This window comes from Drosophila miranda (genome assembly GCF_003369915.1).
Source record: "Drosophila miranda strain MSH22 chromosome Y unlocalized genomic scaffold, D.miranda_PacBio2.1 Contig_Y2_pilon, whole genome shotgun sequence".
Lineage (NCBI taxonomy): Eukaryota > Metazoa > Arthropoda > Insecta > Diptera > Drosophilidae > Drosophila > Drosophila miranda.
In genome coordinates this window covers 11511046-11528781 of record NW_022881614.1, presented here as the reverse complement: position 1 = coordinate 11528781, position 17736 = coordinate 11511046, and the positions used below count along the sequence as shown (strand labels likewise).

Genomic DNA, 17736 nt, shown 5'->3' with positions numbered 1-17736 from the left:
CTGCTCCCTCTAAAGAGCACTAAAGCAACTCGTAACCGCCGGCACATGCCAGGTATCCCCCGGATAGGTCTAACACACTTGTGAAGCACCTAGCTAATACGAGAAGGCGACTAAGACGGAGACCAGTAAAGTCTTAGGTTAGGAACTGGACCCCCCTTTTTTGGATTGATGCCCCCAGGGCTGACGGAAGCCAGCATTCTAGCACTTTAGTACGCGGAATGAAACCCCGCCGAAATGGCTGCTAGGTTAATGCTGCTTCTGCCCCCGTCCCGTGAAAAATTGGCAAATCTCTAAGCACGCTCCTTGTTCCGTTGCCATTAAATTGGACGTACAGGCTCAGTTGAGTCACTCCTGACTAGCGCGGATCCGGCTCTGAACTCCCGCCCCCATAAGGGCGGGAGTCAACCCTTGCATGGCCTCCCTGCTTGCATAGACAACCATGGGATCATAACGCGACTGTACAACAGACAAGGACAACGGCTTACGAGTTGGGACCCAACAAAATGAGTAAAAGTATCACACCCATAACGACGAACGACTCAGAAGTCTTCAATAAAAGCAAAAAAATGGCGAGAACGCCAACTGGTGAGCGGACCGACGCCCCGCTGCCGGCCCTCCCTGGCCCGGAGCAGCACCAAAAAGCTCAGTGCAGCACAGCGCTGCGCGATCTAGGACGAGAGATCACGCAGCGAGTGGAGATGCTCGAGGATGGCAAGAGGCGATCCATACACCAACCCATGCGGGACTCGATCGAGAGCATAAGGGTGCTGTATGAGCTGGTTGCTATCCAGCAGCACGACGAAGGAGCTAAGGCGGTGATCAGGACCCACCAGTCCTCTCAGACGTCACCGATTTTCAGACCTCTCCCGGAGCCTAAGAGGAAACAGGCGGCAGGTGCACCAACACCCCGGACAAAGAGGACCAAGGCAGCAGTCGAGGTCCAGACCACACCAGGAGTAGCAGTTGAAAAGGACGCCCACGCTGAAAGGGAGAGAAAGGAGCCGGAGGAGACCCCATTTCTGACGGTGACCAACCGGCGCAGAAGGAAGAGGCCGCAAAAGCCGACTGGAGTGCTCGCGGACAAGACGCGACCAGACGCCATCGTCATTGCCACCAAAGGTGAAAAGTCCTATGCAGAGATACTGCGCAAGGTTAGGACGGACGAAACCATGCGTGGACTCGGTGATGCGGTCGCCAGGATCAGGAGGACCCAAAAAGGAGAGCTACTCCTACAGCTCAACAAGTCGGGAGAGGAGACGGAGACGTTTAAAAGCCTGGTAGCCAATACGCTGAAGGAGCACGCAGAAGTCCGTAGCCTGTCGCACCGGGTGACCGTAGAGTTCAAGGACCTGGACGAAATAACCACCACGGAGGATATATGCGAGGCTCTGAGAAGCCAGGTGGAATTGGCGGAGCTGTCTGCGGATGACATCCAGCTGAGAAAGGCATACGGCGGAACCCAGACGGCCACAATCAGGCTGCCAGCGGAGAGCGCTCAAAAGGCTCTGAAAATAGGAGTCCTAAAAGTAGGCTGGGTAAGATGCGTGAGCGAATCAGCGTCACCAAATGCTTCAGATGTCTCTAGTTTGGGCATATGGCACGACAGTGCAGTAGCAAAGTAGATAGGTCCAAGCTGTGTAGAAGATGTGGAAAGGAGAACCACCTGGCAAAGGACTGTAGCCTGGAACCACAGTGCATGCTCTGCAAGGGAACGAGCGCAGACTGGAAGCACGTGGCCGGCAGCGGTAGATGTCCCCAGTTTAGGAACGCCCTGACTAAAAGATCAGCATGAGGTGTACTCAGCTGAACTTAAACCATTGCGAAGCTGCTCAGTCTCTCCTGAGACAAGCAGTCAGGGAGAGGAAGACCGAAGTCGTGCTCATCTGCGAGCCATTCAGGGCGATACCAGGAAGCGGTTGGACCAGCAGCAGTTGCGGCAAGGCGGCCATATGGGCCGTACAAATCCACCCCCAGGAGATATGCGCAGCCAACGAAGGATTTGTTAGAGCGAGGCTTAGAGAGGTAACCTTCTATAGCTGCTATGCCCCGCCGAGCTGGGACCTAGCGCGCTTCCAAAGTATGCTAGCGCATATAGCGGAAGACGCGCGCGGAAGAGCCCCCGTAATAATAGCGGGAGACTTTAATGCGTGGTCCGTAGAGTGGGGCAGTAAGGAAACCAACGCCAGAGGCACGTGTCTGCTCGAGGAATTTGCGTCCTTGGACCTAATACTCGCAAACGATGGCAGGAAGCTAACCTACTTCAAGGCGGGTCGAGGGTCCATTATCGACCTAACCTTCATGAGCGTCTCACTCCATAGGGGATCTACGTGGAGAGTAAGCGAGGAGTTTACGTTCAGCGACCACCAGGCGATCCACTTCGAATGCGGAGCAGCAACGAAAAGACAGCTAGCCAAAATTACCGGTTCTAAATGGAAGGGCGACCACCTGGATGTGGAAACCTTCACGGAATATCTGCGCAACGCCTGCTGGAGCCCTGCGCGAGAAGCGGCAGAGGGCCTGGCTCAGAAACTGGCGAAGCTCATGGAGGAGGTATGTGATGTGGCAATGCCAAGAAGGAAGCCTTGCAAAAGAGGAGCGCCCTGCTACTGGTGGAATGCTGAGGTTAACCAGCTAAGGAAAGCCTGCCTACGAGCAAGACGGTGCTACCAGAGAGGTCGGCCTGAGTTCGAAACCAGGGGAGAGGAACTCCGATCAGCGAAAAGAGCCCTTAAACGTGCCATAAAGGAGAGCAAGTCAGCCTGCTTCAGGCAGATATGCGAGGAGGCGGACGTCAACCCTTGGGGGACGGCATATAAGGTCGTCACCAAGAGGATAAGGAGCCAGTCAACACCGGAAGTGACCTGCCCGATCCTGCTTCGTAGCATCGTGGAGGCCCTATTCCCACAGCACCCGTATAGGGAGGAGAGCGTCTCGAGCCAAGACTCCGAGCTGTGGCAACAGATTTCTGTTGAGGAGGTGATAGCGGCTACCAGGAGAATTGGGGATAAAAAGGCACCAGGACCGGACGGTATCCCAAACAAGGCATTGAAGCTTGGAGCAACCACCAGACCAGAAGTATTTGTTGACACGTTCAACAAATGCCTACGGGAAGGAGTGTTTCCAGAGCAGTGGAAAGTGCAGCGGCTAATACTTCTACCCAAAGGAAATAAGTCCCCGGAGGAACCATCAGGATACCGCCCAATATGTTTGCTGGATACGGTCGGCAAAACCCTGGAGAGAATCGTCTACAACCGACTGCAAGTTGTGATCCAGGAGAAGGAGGCCTTATCGGAGTCCCAGTACGGATTCCGGAAGGCCAAATCAACGGTCGACGCCATCAAGGCAGTCACCGACATTGCATCCAGAGCGATCGAGGGAATAATATGGAGATTTGGCACAAAGGAGTACTGCGCGGTGGTGACCCTGGATATCCGTAACGCGTTTAACTCAGCGAACTGGTCTCGGATAAACGAGGCGCTCGGGAGAATTGGAGTTCCCACCTACCTGTACGACGACGTCCTGAGACTCCAGCTCCCGCAGGGATGCACGCTTGTCGGTTTCGCTGACGATCTCGCCCTGGTCGTGGTAGCCAAAGAGCTCCGAGATGTCGAGGCGACGGCCAACGAGGCAATCCGGATCGTATCCAACTGGATGGAAAACGCGGGATTGGACCTGGCTGGCCACAAAACGGATGCTGTACTCATCACGAGTCGGAAGAAGGTGGAGTACGCGACGTTTCGCGTGGGTAATGCGACTATTAAGTCGCAGGAGTCAATCCGGTACCTAGGCGTGATGCTGGATAACCGATTGAACTACCGGGCCCACATCGAGTACGCGAGTCAAAAAGCCTCCCGGATGCAGGCAGCACTCGCAAGGATGCTCCCCAATATTGGTGGACCCAAGGCAGGTCGACGCTTACTCCTGGCGAGAGTAGTGGCCTCGATCCTACTGTACGCTGCGCCGGTGTGGTCTTCAACCCTATCCGGCAACATGAGTCTAAGAAGAAAGATGTCAGTGCCATATCGGCTCTGCGCTCTTCGAGTAGTGTCTGGATATAGGACGGTGTCGGATAACGCAGCCCTGGTCCTCGCGGCCATGATACTGTTGGATATACTAGCGCTCGAGATGACGCATGTATATGAAGCACGCGCAGGGATGCGAACTAATGCATCGCTAGAGACCATCCGTGCGTCGGAAAGGCGGGCGTCGATAGAAAAATGGCAGGCAAGATGGGACACGGCCACAAATGGACGGTGGACCCATAGACTAATCCCGGACATTGAGTCATGGATAGGGCGGAGAAGCGGAGAGATGAACTACCACCTCACCCAATTCATGACGGGTCACGGAGGATACAGGAAGTATCTACATAGGTTCAAACACGAGGATACTCCCGAGTGTCCTGAGTGTTCGAATGAGAGCGAGGATCCGGAGCATGTGATCTACCACTGCACGAGGTACCGCTCAAGTGCAGGGTATTTCCCACGACCAGAGGAGCTAATGGCGTTCATGACGGAGTCCGACGAGAACTGGCAGCGCGTTAGCAACGCCCTAATAGTTTGCGCGATCTTAATTTTTAGCTCGACTTTGCGGTGTCGCTTCTGGATCAAGACTGACTTGAACTTTCTGATCTTTGCATCGTTGATCCCTTTCGGGAATAGTTTTTCTATAAACATTTCAATTGATTTCGCCATCCCGAGTATTGGATTTCGTCATCCAAAGAGAGAACTGTAAAATGCCTAAAGTGCAGGATCTGCAGAAAGCCGGGAGTGAGATTGTTTATGAGAAGCCGCGTGTGGGCAAACATTGGTTTTCCATTTAGGCGAGTGTCAAAGATTGGGATTGCGGCGGGAGCCCTTGAGATTGTACATCTTAGAAATCAATTTAGGCGGAGGCCCAAGATTAAAATTGTTTTCGTTTTGGAAAGCAACTTGCATTGGCGTCGCACCCTACGATTAGGCCGGTGTCCTTGGCCTCGCAGTCTGTGATTAGCGCCCTGAGCGCCTGTGGAGGGGGGTCTGGTTGGTCGTGACCCATGTACGTGGAGCAGATTCTCAGTGAGCACCCCTGGCCTTCTAGGCTCACTGCTGTTTGGTCTTCATTGCTGAAATTTGGGAGCAAAAATAAGTGCAAATCTCTTTTTGCAAGGATGCAGGTGCGAGTTTTACCTGCGGAGTCAGCTACGTATAGCTTATAGTCAGGAGTCCTCAGACCAGAGACCCTGTTTCCGAGGATCCAGGGCTCCTGAATGAGGACTATGTCGGCTCCACCCTTGGCTAGGTGGAGCAGGAGAGCAGCGCATGCTGCCTTACAATGGTGGAGGTTTATCTGCAGGAGTATCAGTGACATTCCTGAGGTTCCCCTCCACCATTGTCCTGTCGTGGTCGCTCTCCGAAGAGTCCAACTCCTCCGCGACCCCGATGTGCTTGATATCCCTAGTGAGATCGCTCACGTCTGACACGTAACCATCTAGGATGTCATCCGACACCACTGATGCCACGTCTAACACCGCAGGCTTGATCTCCATACTAGGGATCTCCGGGGGCTCCAGGTCTGGCTCGACCGTCGGTTGCATGCCTTTGGAGTCGGACTTGTACGGTACTACGACTACCTTCTTGTATCCGTAGTCCACAGCGCCCTCCGTGTCGTGGAGAAGTCTGACCGACTCCTCGTTCAGGACGAGGATGATTTGGCGCCTCTGCCCGTTGCTCTCCTCTACCTTGGACACCTTCCAATCGGCTGTGGGAAGGTGGGGGTTGCAGACCTGCAGAATCCGGAGAATCTTATCCGGCTCTGCAGGCTTCGCCGAGACCCACGCTCTGGCCCTCGGCTTGCTGGGGATGTCCTCCCACTTCACGACCTCCAGCTGGGCTCCTGGGTAGACCTCCTTGAGCGACGCTACCGCCTTCGCGTAGAGGGCCGCCGAGCGAGCATCTTGGCAGGCGATGGCTTTCACCCTGCCTTGGTGCCACCCGGCGTCCTCACACTTGGGCGGTGGACCTCCATTCTCCTCCAACTCCTGGAGGAAATGGTCTTGGAGCTCGTTTTCCACGAGGTGCCACTTGTCCCTAGGGATCTGCCCGTCTTTAGAGCCCCTGTCTAGGACTCCAATCAGGGTTTTACCCCTCGCCACCTCACCAAACGAGCGGTTGCTCAGTGTCTTCGTCCTCTTGGCCTGTTGGACTTGTGTGGCGGTGTCCTCCCCCTCGGCCATGCATCCCTCGGCATATGACAGTGTCACCTTGGATTGGGGTTATTTCACTGAGAGTTTTCTTCTCTCCGCCCGACTACAATTAGCCAGCATCCTGGCAGAGACATGACCGTACCAGGACCTGTTTCCAGCCGCCCTCACGGGGAGAGTATAGTCGCACTTCCGCCGGTGTGTACAGTTACGGCGGGTGCCGGTTCGTGCCCACCTGTATCCTATGACGCGGAGCACAGTCGCCTTGGATCCAGGGCAAGCCATGAACCCGAGGCGCCTGTGTCCCGTTCCGAGTCTACAGTTGTGACGAGCCGACCCGACATCCGTTTATCCCCCTGTAGCACCCGACGGCTGACGGCCTTATCAACATTAACGACTAAGAGTTACACACACACACTCCCACTACCAACAGTTGGATATTTGCATTTAAGGGTGAAATTGAAGTATATATGAAATTGCAGTATAAAATGCATTTAGGTACGATATATACATACTTATACTATCTATATACACGCGTATGGTTTCTAAGCGAACATAAAACGACAGCAGTAACAATAACCTGTACATAACAGACCCCAAAAGTCAATTCAAATCCCTCTTCTATATGTAAAGTAGTTAGCGTAGCACTGCTCTGCTCCTCAGGCTGCTGCCACCGACTAAATAATAATAGCAGCAGCCCGCATCCTAAATATAAATACGTAACGTATAGATATATACACATACAATATAGAGAACAGAACGCACTACATATACTATGCTCGGCAGAGATCAGAGAAGGTATCACTTTAAGCTCGTATAAACATTATAAATGTATTTTCTTAGCGTAGCAAGTACAAAAACGAGGGGGAACGTTGTGAGTTGCTGCGGAGACCGCAACTCTAAATTTATACCCGATACTAAGTCAGTACGGCTCTCCTCCGGCAGACGCCGCTAATATTAAACGACACGACAAAGAGTGCGTGCGAGAGAGACAGAAAATCAGTCTGAGCGTGACGTCGGGGGCTGCGTAGCCAGTGCAAATTGATTTGTTCCTTTTGGCTATAAAAATTATCTGATCTGATCCAGATTCAGCAATCTGATAGATATGGTCATTATCTATGATTCTGCGTTTTTAGTTTTCTCGAATGTGCAATATTGTGGATGCAACAGATTTTCGTCCTTTGTGGGGGCGGAAAAGGGTGGGGCGAAATTCTGAGATATACGTTTTATAGTGAGATCTAACAGAAGTGCGGATACCAAATTTGGTTACTCTAGCCTTAATAGTCTCTGAGATTTGTGGATGCCCCAGATGTCCTTTGCGGGGGCGGAAGTGGTGTGGCGAAATTTGGACACGAAACGGTCAAGGTCCGATATCACAGGAGTGTGGATACCAAATTTGGTTGCTCTGGCTCTTATAGGTTCTGAGATCCTTGAACTCATATTTTGCAATTGACAAAACCGACCATGAAACCTGTGTGTTAGAGAGAGACAGAGCGAGAAAGAATGAAATTGTTTTCTTGATTCTGGCTATAATCATTATTCGATCTGGTTCAGATTTCGCACTGTAGAAGATATGGTCATCCTCACCGATTCTGCGTTTTTGGTTTTATCGTATCTTTAAAAATGTGGATGCCACAGATTTTCGTCCTTTGTGGGGGCGGAAGTGGGCGGGGCAGTGACATATCACAGAAGTCTGGATCCAAAACATCGTTGCTATAGCTCTTATAGTCTTTGAGCACTAGGCGTTGAAGGGGACGGACAGACGGACAGACGGACGGACGGACAGACGGACGGACGGACAGACGGACAGACAGACATGGCTCAATCGACTCGGCTATTGATGCTGATCAAGAATATATATACCTTATGGGGTCGGAAACGATTCCTTCTGGACGTTACACACATCCACTTTTACCACAAATCTAATATACCCCAATACTCATTTTGAGTATCGGGTATAATAATTGTAAGGAAACATATATTAACCCTAACCGATCGAGATATTATACTGCAATTAGTTTTATGCGATATTATACTGCGATATGATACTGCGATAGGTCTTATGCGATATTTTACTGCGATAAGTCTGAGGCGAGTTATTCGACGATCGACAAAAATAGAGAAAAGAGTGAAATAAGTTAATAAGAGTAACCCAAGAACCGCGCCAATATGGATAAAAAGATAGATTCAGAAATGCATAAATTGTCGTGTTTCGATGAGGACATAAAGGAACTTAATCTGTTCGAGCCGTATCAGGACATAGAGGAAGATATGTTCGAGCCGTCGCAATTGTCGTGTTTCGATGAGGACATAAATGAACTCAATCTGTTGGAGCCGTCGCAATTGTCGTGTTTCGATGAGGACATAAATGAACTCAATCTGTTCGAGCCGTATCAGGACAAAGAGGCAGAGGAACATCTGCCGTGTGGACCGCTGGACCGGCTGGTTAGTACATTGCCTATGGATGTTGACGACGACGACACTGAAGGTGAGTAGATTGTGGCAATTGCATTGGAGCAGGTGAATCAGACTTTTCTTCCTCCAGGTATCGTCGGTAACGATGATCTGGTCAACGATATTGGTCGCCTTCAAGCGATCAATGAATTGCACAAAGGTACAGGCCCCCGAAAATCTGGTAACGGACGCATTGGAAGAACTGAAAATGCAAGGAAACATAATGAATGGACGCATTAACATGACTGTAAATTTACAGAAACTAAGCGCCTCAGAATTTTCCATTTACATGGATGAGTATCACATGCCGTGGTACCAATATGCAAAAAAAGGACCGGTACATAAATGGACTTCGCCCCGCCCACTTCCGCCCCCAAAAAGGACGAAAATCTGTGGCATCAACAATTTTAAAGATACAAGAAAACCAAAAACGCAGAATCGTAGAGAATGACCATATCTTTAAGACTGCAGAATTTGAATTGGATCGTATTATTATTATAGCCAGCATCAAGAAAACAATTTCATTTTTTCTCGCCCTGTCTCTCTCTAACACACACGTAGCATAGCCGGCCTTGCTTAGAGTAAAACATTAGCGCCTAGATCTCAGAGACTTTAAAAGCTAGAGCAACCAAATTTGGTATCCAGACTCATAATATATCGGACCTTGACCGTTTTGTGTCAAAATTTCGCCACACCCCCTTCCGCCCTCGCAAAGGACGAAAATCTGGGGCATCCACAAATCTCAGAGACTATTAACGCTAGAGTAACCAAATTTAGTATCCGCACTCCTGTTAGATCTCACTATAAAACGTATATCTCAAAATTTCGTCCCACCCTCTTCCGCCCACACAAAGAACGAAAATCTGTTGCATCCACAATATTGCAGATTCGAGAAAACTAAAAACGCAGAATCATAGATAACGACCATATCTATCAGATTGCTGAATCTGGATCAGATCAGATCATTTTTATAGCCAAAAGGAACAAATCAACTCACAACGTTCCCCCTCGTTTTTTATACCCGATACTCAAAATGAGTATTGGGGTATATTAGATTTGTGGTAAAAGTGGATGTGTGTAACGTCCAGAAGGAATCGTTTCCGACCCCATAAAGTATATTTATTCTTGATCAGCATCAATAGCCGAGTCGATTGAGCCCTGTCTGTCTGTCCGTCTGTCCGTCCGTCCGTCCGTCCGTCCGTCCGTCCGTCCGTCCGTCCGTCCGTCCGTCCGTCCGTCCCCTTCAGCGCCTAGTGCTCAAAGACTATAAGAGCTAGAGCAACGATGTTTTGGATCCAGACTTCTGTGATATGTCACTGCTACAAAAATATTTCAAAACTTCGCCCCGCCCACTTCCGCCCCCACAAAGGACGAAAATCTGTGGCATCCACATTTTTAAGGGTACGATAAAACCAAAAACGCAGAATCGGTGAGGATGACCATATCTTCTACAGTGCAAAATCTGAACCAGATCGAATAATGATTATAGCCAGAATCAAGAAAACAATTTCATTCTTTCTCGCTCTGTCTCTCTCTAACACACAGGTTTCATGGTCGGTTTTGTCAATTGCAAAATATGAGTTCAAGGATCTCAGAACCTATAAGAGCCAGAGCAACCAAATTTGGTATCCACACTCCTGTGATATCGGACCTTGACCGCTTCGTGTCCAAATTTCGCCACATCCCCTTCCGCCCCCGCAAAGGACGAAAATCTGGGGCATCCATAAATCTCAGAGACTATTAAGGCTAGAGTAACCAAATTTGGTATCCGCACTTCTGTTAGATCTCACTATAAAACGTTTATCTCAGAATTTCGCCGCACCCCCTTCCGCCCCCACAAAGAACGAAAATCTGTTGCATCCACAATATTGAGGATACGAGCAAACTAAAAACGCAGAATCATAGATAATGATCATATCTATTAGGTTGCTGAATCTGGATCAGATCAGATCATTTTTATAGCCAAAAGGAACAAATCAATTTGCACTGGCTACGCAGCGCCCGACGTCACGCTCAGACTGATTTTCTGTCTCTCTCGCACGCACTCTTTGTCGGGTGGTTCAATATTAGCGGCGTCTGCCGCAGGAGAGCCATACTGACTTAGTATCGGGTATAACTGTAGAGTTGCGGTGTCCGCAGCAACTCACAACGTTCCCCCTCGTTTTTTTTTTGCATTTGATATGATTCGGTTCAAAATGTGTGTGTTGTTTACGCACATATTATGGTTAATGGTTCTTAATCTTGTTCGTTACTCTTTTAATACCCTTTTTGTATATCTTTTGTTTTATAAATTAATCTTTAGCTAAGCTGAGGAGCGTAGCGTATCGGATCAAATCAATCAAAAGTTGATGGGTCTAAGGGGCTAGCTAACGAGGCAGTCAATGGCAATGGCAATGGAAATCCAAATGGAAATTTATGCAAACCATGCGGCAAAACTAAAAAAAAAACTAAACTAAAAACGCAGAATCATAGACGAGGGGGAACGTTGTGAGTTGCTGCGGACACCGCAACTCTACAGTTATACCCGATACTAAGTCAGTATGGCTCCCCTCCGGCAGACGGCGCTAATATTAAACGACACGACAAAGAGTGCGTGCGAGAGAGACAGAAAATCAGTCTGAGCGTGACGTCGGGCGCTGCGCGGCCACTGCAAATTGATTTCTTGCTTTTGTCTACAAAAATGATCCGATCTGATCCAGATTCAGCAATCTGATAGATATGGTCATTATCTATGATTCTGCGTTTTTAGTTTTCTCGCATGTGCAATATTGTGGATGCAACAGATTTTCGTCTTTTGTGGGGGCGGAAGGGGGTGGGGCGAAATTTTGAGATACACGTTTTATAGTGAGATCTAACAGGAGTGCGGATACTAAATTTGGTTACTCTAGCGTTAATAGTCTTTGAGATTTGTGAATATCCCCAGATTTTCGTCCTTTGCGAGGGCGGAAGGGGGTGTGGCGAAATTTTGAAACAAACTCGTCTCGGTCCAATATATTAGGAGTGTGGATACCAAATTTGGTTGCTCTAGCTTTTGTAGTCTCTGAGATCTAGGCGCTAATGTTTTACTCTAAGCAAAGCCGCCTATGCTACGTGTGTGTTAGAGAGAGACAGGGCGAGAAAAAATCAAATTGTTTTCTTGATGCTGGCTATAATAATAATACGATCCAATTCAGATTCTGCAGTCTAAAAGATATGGTCATTCTCTACGATTCTGCGTTTTTGGTTTTCTCATATCTTAAAAATTGTGGATGCCACAGATTTTCGTCCTTTGTGGGGGCGGAAGTGGGCGGGGCGAAGTTTTGAAATATTTTTGTAGCAGTGACATATCACAGAAGTCTGGATCCAAAACATCGTTGCTCTAGCTCTTATAGTCTTTGAGCACTAGGCGCTAATAGGGACGGACAGACGGACAGACTTACGGACGGACAGACGGACAGACAGACATGGCTCAATCGACTCGGCTATTGATGCTGATCAAGAATATATATACTTTATGGGGTCGGAAACGATTCCTTCTGGATGATAAACACATCCACTTTTACCACAAATCTAATATACCCCAATACACATTTTGAGTATCGGGTATTAAAAAACGCAGAATCATAGACGAGGGGGAACGTTGTGAGTTGCTGCGGACACCGCAACTCTACAGTTATAGCCGATACTAAGTCAGTATGGCTCTCCTCCGGCAGACGCCTCTACAGAAAATCAGTCTGAGCGTGACTTCGGGCGCTGCGTAGCCACTGCAAATCGATTTGTTCCTTTTGGCTATAAAAATTATCTGATCTTAACCAGATTCAGCAATCTGATAGATATGGTCGTTATCTATGATTCTGCGTTTTTAGTTTTCTCGAATCTGCAATATTGTAGATGCAACAGATTTTCGTCCTTTGCGGGGGCGGAAGGGGGTGTGGCGAAATTTTGACACAAAACGGTCAAGGTCCGATATCACAGGAGTGTGGATCCCAAATTTGGTTGCTCTAGCTCTTATGGGTTCTGAGATCCTTGAACTCATATTTTGCAATTGGCAAAACCGACCATGAAACCTGTGTGTTAGAGAGAGACAGAGCGAGAAAGAATGAAATTGTTTTCTTGATTCTGGCTATAATAATTATACGATCTGGTTCACAATTTGACCTCTAGAAGATATAGTCATCTTCTACGATTCTGCGTTTTTGGTTTTCTCGTATAGCCGAAATTGTGGATGCCACAGATTTTCGCCCTTTGTGGGAGCGGAAGTGGGCGGGGCAAAGTTTTGAAATTTTCTTGTAGCAGTGACATATCACAGAAGTCTGGATCCAAAACATCGTTGCTATAGCTCTTATAGTCTTTGAGCACTAGGCGCTGAAGGGGACGGACAGACGGACAGACGGACGGACGGACAGACGGACGGACGGACAGACGGACAGACAGACATGGCTCAATCGACTCGGCTATTGATGCTGATCAAGAATATATATACCTTATGGGGTCGGAAACGATTCCTTCTGGACGTTACACACATCCACTTTTACCACAAATCTAATATACCCCAATACTCATTATGAGTATCGGGTATAACGAGGGGGAACGTTGTGAGTTGCTGCGGAGACCGCAACTCTACAGTTATACCCGATACTAAGTCAGTATGGCTCTCCTCCGGCAGACGCCGCTAATATTAAACGACACGACAAGGACTGCGTAGCCAGTGCAAATTGATTTGTTCCTTTTGGCTATAAAAATGATCTGATCTGATCCAGATTCAGCAATCTGATATATATGGTCATTATCTATGATTCTGCGTTTTTATACCCGATACTCAAAATGAGTATTGGGGTATATTAGATTTGTGGTAAAAGTGGATGTGTGTAACGTCCAGAAGGAATCGTGTCCGACCCCATAAAGTATATATACTCTTGATCAGCATCAATAGCCGAGTCGATTGAGCCCTGTCCGTCCGTCCGTCCGTCCGTCCGTCCGTCCGTCCGTCCCCTTCAGCGCCTAGTGCTCAAAGACTATAAGAGCTAGAGCAACGATGTTTTGGATCCAGACTTCTGTGATATCTCACTGCTACAAAAATATTTCAAAACTTCGCCCCGCCCACTTCCGCCCCCACAAAGGACGAAAATCTGTGGCATCCACAGTTTTAAAGATACGATAAAACAAAAAACGCAGAATCGGTGAGGATGACCATATCTTCTACAGTGCAAAATCTGAACCAGATCGAATAATGATTATAGCCAGAATCAAGAAAACAATTTCATTCTTTCTCGCTCTGTCTCTCTCTAACACACAGGTTTCATGGTCGGTTTTGTCAATTGCAAAATATGAGTTCAAGGATCTCAGAACCTATAAGAGCCAGAGCAACCAAATTTGGTATTCACACTCCTGTGATATCGGACCTTGACCGTTTCGTGTCCAAATTTCGCCACACCCCCTTCCGCCCCCGCAAAGGACGAAAATCTGGGGCATCCACAAATCTCAGAGACTATTAAGGCTAGAGTAACCAAATTTGGTATCCGCACTTCTGTTAGATCTCACTATAAAACGTATATCTCAGAATTTCGCCCCACCCTTTTCCGCCCCCACAAAGGACGAAAATCTGTTGCATCCACAATATTGCACATTCGAGAAAACTAAAAACGCAGAATCATAGATAATGACCATATCTATCAGATTGCTGAATCTGGATCAGATCAGATCATTTTTATAGCCAAAAGGAACAAATCAATTTGCACTGGCTACGCAGCCCCCGACGTCACGCTCAGACTGATTTTCTGTCTCTCTCGCACGCACTCCTTGTCGTGTCGTTTAATATTAGCGGCGTCTGCCGGAGGAGAGCCATACTGACTTAGTATCGGGTATAACTGTAGAGTTGCGGTCTCCGCAGCAACTCACAACGTTCCCCCTCGTTTTTATTTTAGACTATTTATTTAATAATGCACACTTTTTCACTTAAAGAGTTCTCTTCAGCCAAGACTAATGGCCATCGAAAGCGAATCGTAATCGGTTGACGCATGCCAATGATTTTTGTGGCTTGGCTTTGTTTTAGGCTTAATACAATACCAATAAATAATATAAAATCTGAATGCTACTTCATTCCCAAAATCACTGCTGACGCTCTCTGTGCAGTTGCTCCGTCTCCATCCGCAAGATCTGTAAGATTTTCTGGATTAATATCTATCTGTGGATGAAATAGTTTGCGCTTACCCGAAATTCTTCCTGGATTTTGTCTGTGATGAGCTTCCGTGCCGTTGGTTCGGGCACTTGTCTCTTCTTTAGATTGTCGACGAAGTCATTCAGATCCATGGGTTGGCCGATATTTATAGTGACTTTTTTCCGCCACTGCAGCACGTAAGGTTCAACATTTGGCAGTACATCGTCCATGCCCTCGTGCCACATTGGCAGAATAATGGGCATTTTAGGGGACTCGTAGATAATGCGACCCACGCCCCACTTCAGTCGAATCTCCTGCTTCTCCATGTTCACCTTGCCCTCGGGAAACACATGAACCCACTGGCCCGCCGCGCACTTTTCGATGCACAGGTTGATGGCCTCCTGGTAGACACCGCAGCCACGCACAACAGGAATACACTTGCCTGCAGAGAAGATGGGATCGGTTAGGATCATCAGTGGAAGATCATCAGTGAAGGGTTAGCCAGCTTACCGAACATGAAAAACATGGAGTGGTACTTGTTGGTAAAGCAGATATCGTGGGCTGCCATCGACCAACGAATGCGATTGGTGCTGCATGCTTGACGCAGTGGAAGTATGCCCCATATGCCGGGATCATCGAAACAGGAGTAGTGATTGGAGACGGTCAACAGCGGCACACCCTGGGGTCGCTTTGATATCATGTCAAGTCGTTCCTTGTTGTATACGCGGGTTTTGTTCATGATCACTGTGTTAGACAATTAAAGAGAGGACAATCAGTAGATATCACCATATTCAGAGTTATGTAAAGACAAACAATTAATGGGGCACACGCTTGACCTTAATTGAATGCGAACACAGCGAGAGAAACCAGCTTAAGGCTTGGCAATTGGGAGAATCACGGTCAGGGGCTCTTCCAAGCTGCCAAGTCGCCAAATAATAGCCCGGCATATAACGAAGAGCAGTCAGCCATTGCCTTTTCACCGCATGTTGCACGAGGTCGGGGTGTGCACCGGCATACTTACTCAATAAAATCTTGCTGAAGATTCCGACTGCTGTGATCACAAATTGGCTGGCCAGCCACCAAACTCTCGACGGGCACCGCTGCTTTTGAAATATCCAATCAATGTTGTAGGGTATCTGCACGGCCGTGGGCATGTTCATCCGCGGATCCCTGTCGGACATCGTGGGTGGCTGTGGTGGTGGCTGCGCTGGCGGCTGTGATGGCGGCTGTGGCTGGATTTGCTGATTGCTGAACACGGTAGGACTTGATTTGCGGGATAAGGCCGGATGTTGCTCCGTCTGCTCCTGCTTATGCAGTCCGGCCGTGGATCTCTCATCTGGCTCTGCACGGGTCTCTGGGGCTTGCTGGTATTGCTGTAAGGTAGGAAGAAGATTAAATACTTGAGCAATGTAATGGATATGACTATGGCTATGTCGAATGGTGTAACAAGCAAGCCTTGTGCTAACCATGGAAACCAATTTATCTTATCGGTGCTTTCGGAGCTGAAAATACTGTAATGCTTTTGTTTTCGTTTAGCTCGCCTCACACTGCTACGCATTTTGAATACTATTTGTATTTCTATTTGATAATAATGTCAATGAGAACCAAGTCGACCCCGGACTGAACTTTTTCTGGACTGCTTTGTGCCACAGGTCCTCAGCATGCGCAGTGGACGGCAGCAGAACTAATAGGGGATTGAAAGAGCGCAATGAAACTGTTGCATCCTCATCTGCTGCGGCACAAAGAGCGCGATAAAAGAATTCAAATCGCAAGGCGGAACACAGCACTCACATTGTGGAACGGCACACTCACGGCTCATTTGGTTCGCAATTAATTTGTGTAGCCTTCAGTTGATGCAAGACATTTGTGCGTCGTCTTAATATCGAGTTCGCGCACGTAAGAAGAATTCTGTATTTGTTCAAGTGTACGACCAGGCGGCGGGAACATTCAAGTTTAACTGATTTTCGTCTCTACGAAATATCTCAAGTTCAAATACGGAAAAAAGCTCTGGTACGGGCTATACAACAAGGGCGTGAGAGAGAGAGACCCATACACCTGGTCTATTGATAGATAGAGATAGAGAGAAAGAGCACAACAGAGCAACAGTCAAGAGGGCGATTGTGCTCCGGCATTAGTAGCCAAAGTGTTGAACTAAGCACGTTTCGTTTCACATAAGACGTTCACATTGCATGTATGTATACATACATATGTACATATGTTCAGATAAGATACGAAAGCTACGTAAGTCGGCATGAGGAGTGGATTTTGAATTGATTTTAAATATTGCACCCTTCCCACTTACCCTCGCCGACAGAGCAAAGATGCTCCGATGTGGGCCATTTGCAGACGCCAGTGGCACGAGTTCCCAATAAAACCTCCGCGTGGCAGATGCCGCTGCACTCCTCACGTGCCTCAAGCCGCACAGTTTCGTAGACACCGCCATCAACATGATGAATACTACTTAATACGAATGTGATATGGGCAGATTTTCAATTATTGCACCGTCTCGCTTTACATAACCGATTATTTATCCGAAAGATACACTTGCAAATTTTGGCAGTTCTTCTGTTCAGCCAGTTCCGCGTCTTCACCTGGCCATCGGCAGCGCGTTCAGACCCCCATGTTCGTACTGATGGGGAAACGGAACAGAACTTTGCATGTGCGCATGTCCGTAGGTATTTGTATTGACAAAAGGCCGGAAAAAACGGCCAAGGCCAAAAGAAGCCTAGATAAATTGAAATTAAAATAAAAATAAGGCCGAATTTCAGCTGTTCGATTTTGGCCATTCACATCGCATCTTTGGAATATTTTACAGCACTAGCTGGAGTATACAACACTGAAGCATGATGCAATTATACAAGGTGGTCTCGTCGGGAGCCGAAGTTCGTTCGTGTTGTCCCTTATCGTCAGTGCATGCTTGCTTGTTGATGATGAAGGTTGTTCACGGACGAATTTTTTGATATAT

The 17736-nt window shown here is 48.1% G+C and overlaps 2 protein-coding genes across 3 annotated transcripts in view; one reads left to right on the top strand and one right to left on the bottom strand.

Moving 5' to 3' along the window:
- Positions 1–17736, top strand: part of LOC117193624 (uncharacterized protein DDB_G0284459-like) — an 87906-nt gene that overhangs the window by 62670 nt on the left and 7500 nt on the right. The window lies entirely within an intron of this gene.
- LOC108158915 (tafazzin homolog) lies at positions 14461–17516 on the bottom strand. Of its 2 annotated transcripts, none has more exons than XM_033398365.1 (5): positions 17074–17516; positions 15793–16144; positions 15282–15515; positions 14825–15213; positions 14461–14770 (listed from the first exon to the last, which is right to left on the bottom strand). In XM_033398365.1, exons 1-5 carry the CDS (start codon positions 17218–17220, stop codon positions 14723–14725), a joined length of 1170 nt encoding a protein of 389 aa, XP_033254256.1. In that variant the 5' UTR covers positions 17221–17516; the 3' UTR covers positions 14461–14722. The 2 variants fall into 2 exon arrangements, with proteins under 2 accessions (XP_033254256.1, XP_033254257.1); XM_033398366.1 differs by lacking the exon at positions 17074–17516 and adding an exon at positions 16238–16331.

What these genes read in the sequence shown, in the direction of transcription:
- LOC108158915 (XM_033398365.1), bottom strand. Translation starts at nt 17,220, where the DNA reads ATGTTGATGGCGGTGTCTACGAAACTGTGCGGCTTGAGGCACGTGAGG. An exon ending in TCTTTGCTCTGTCGGCGAGG is followed by an intron (nt 16,145 to 17,073) that starts GTAAGTGGGAAG and finishes CCTACCTTACAG; the next exon opens with CAATACCAGCAAGCCCCAGA. An exon ending in AAATCCAGGAAGAATTTCGG is followed by an intron (nt 14,771 to 14,824) that starts GTAAGCGCAAAC and finishes AAAATCTTACAG; the next exon opens with ATCTTGCGGATGGAGACGGA.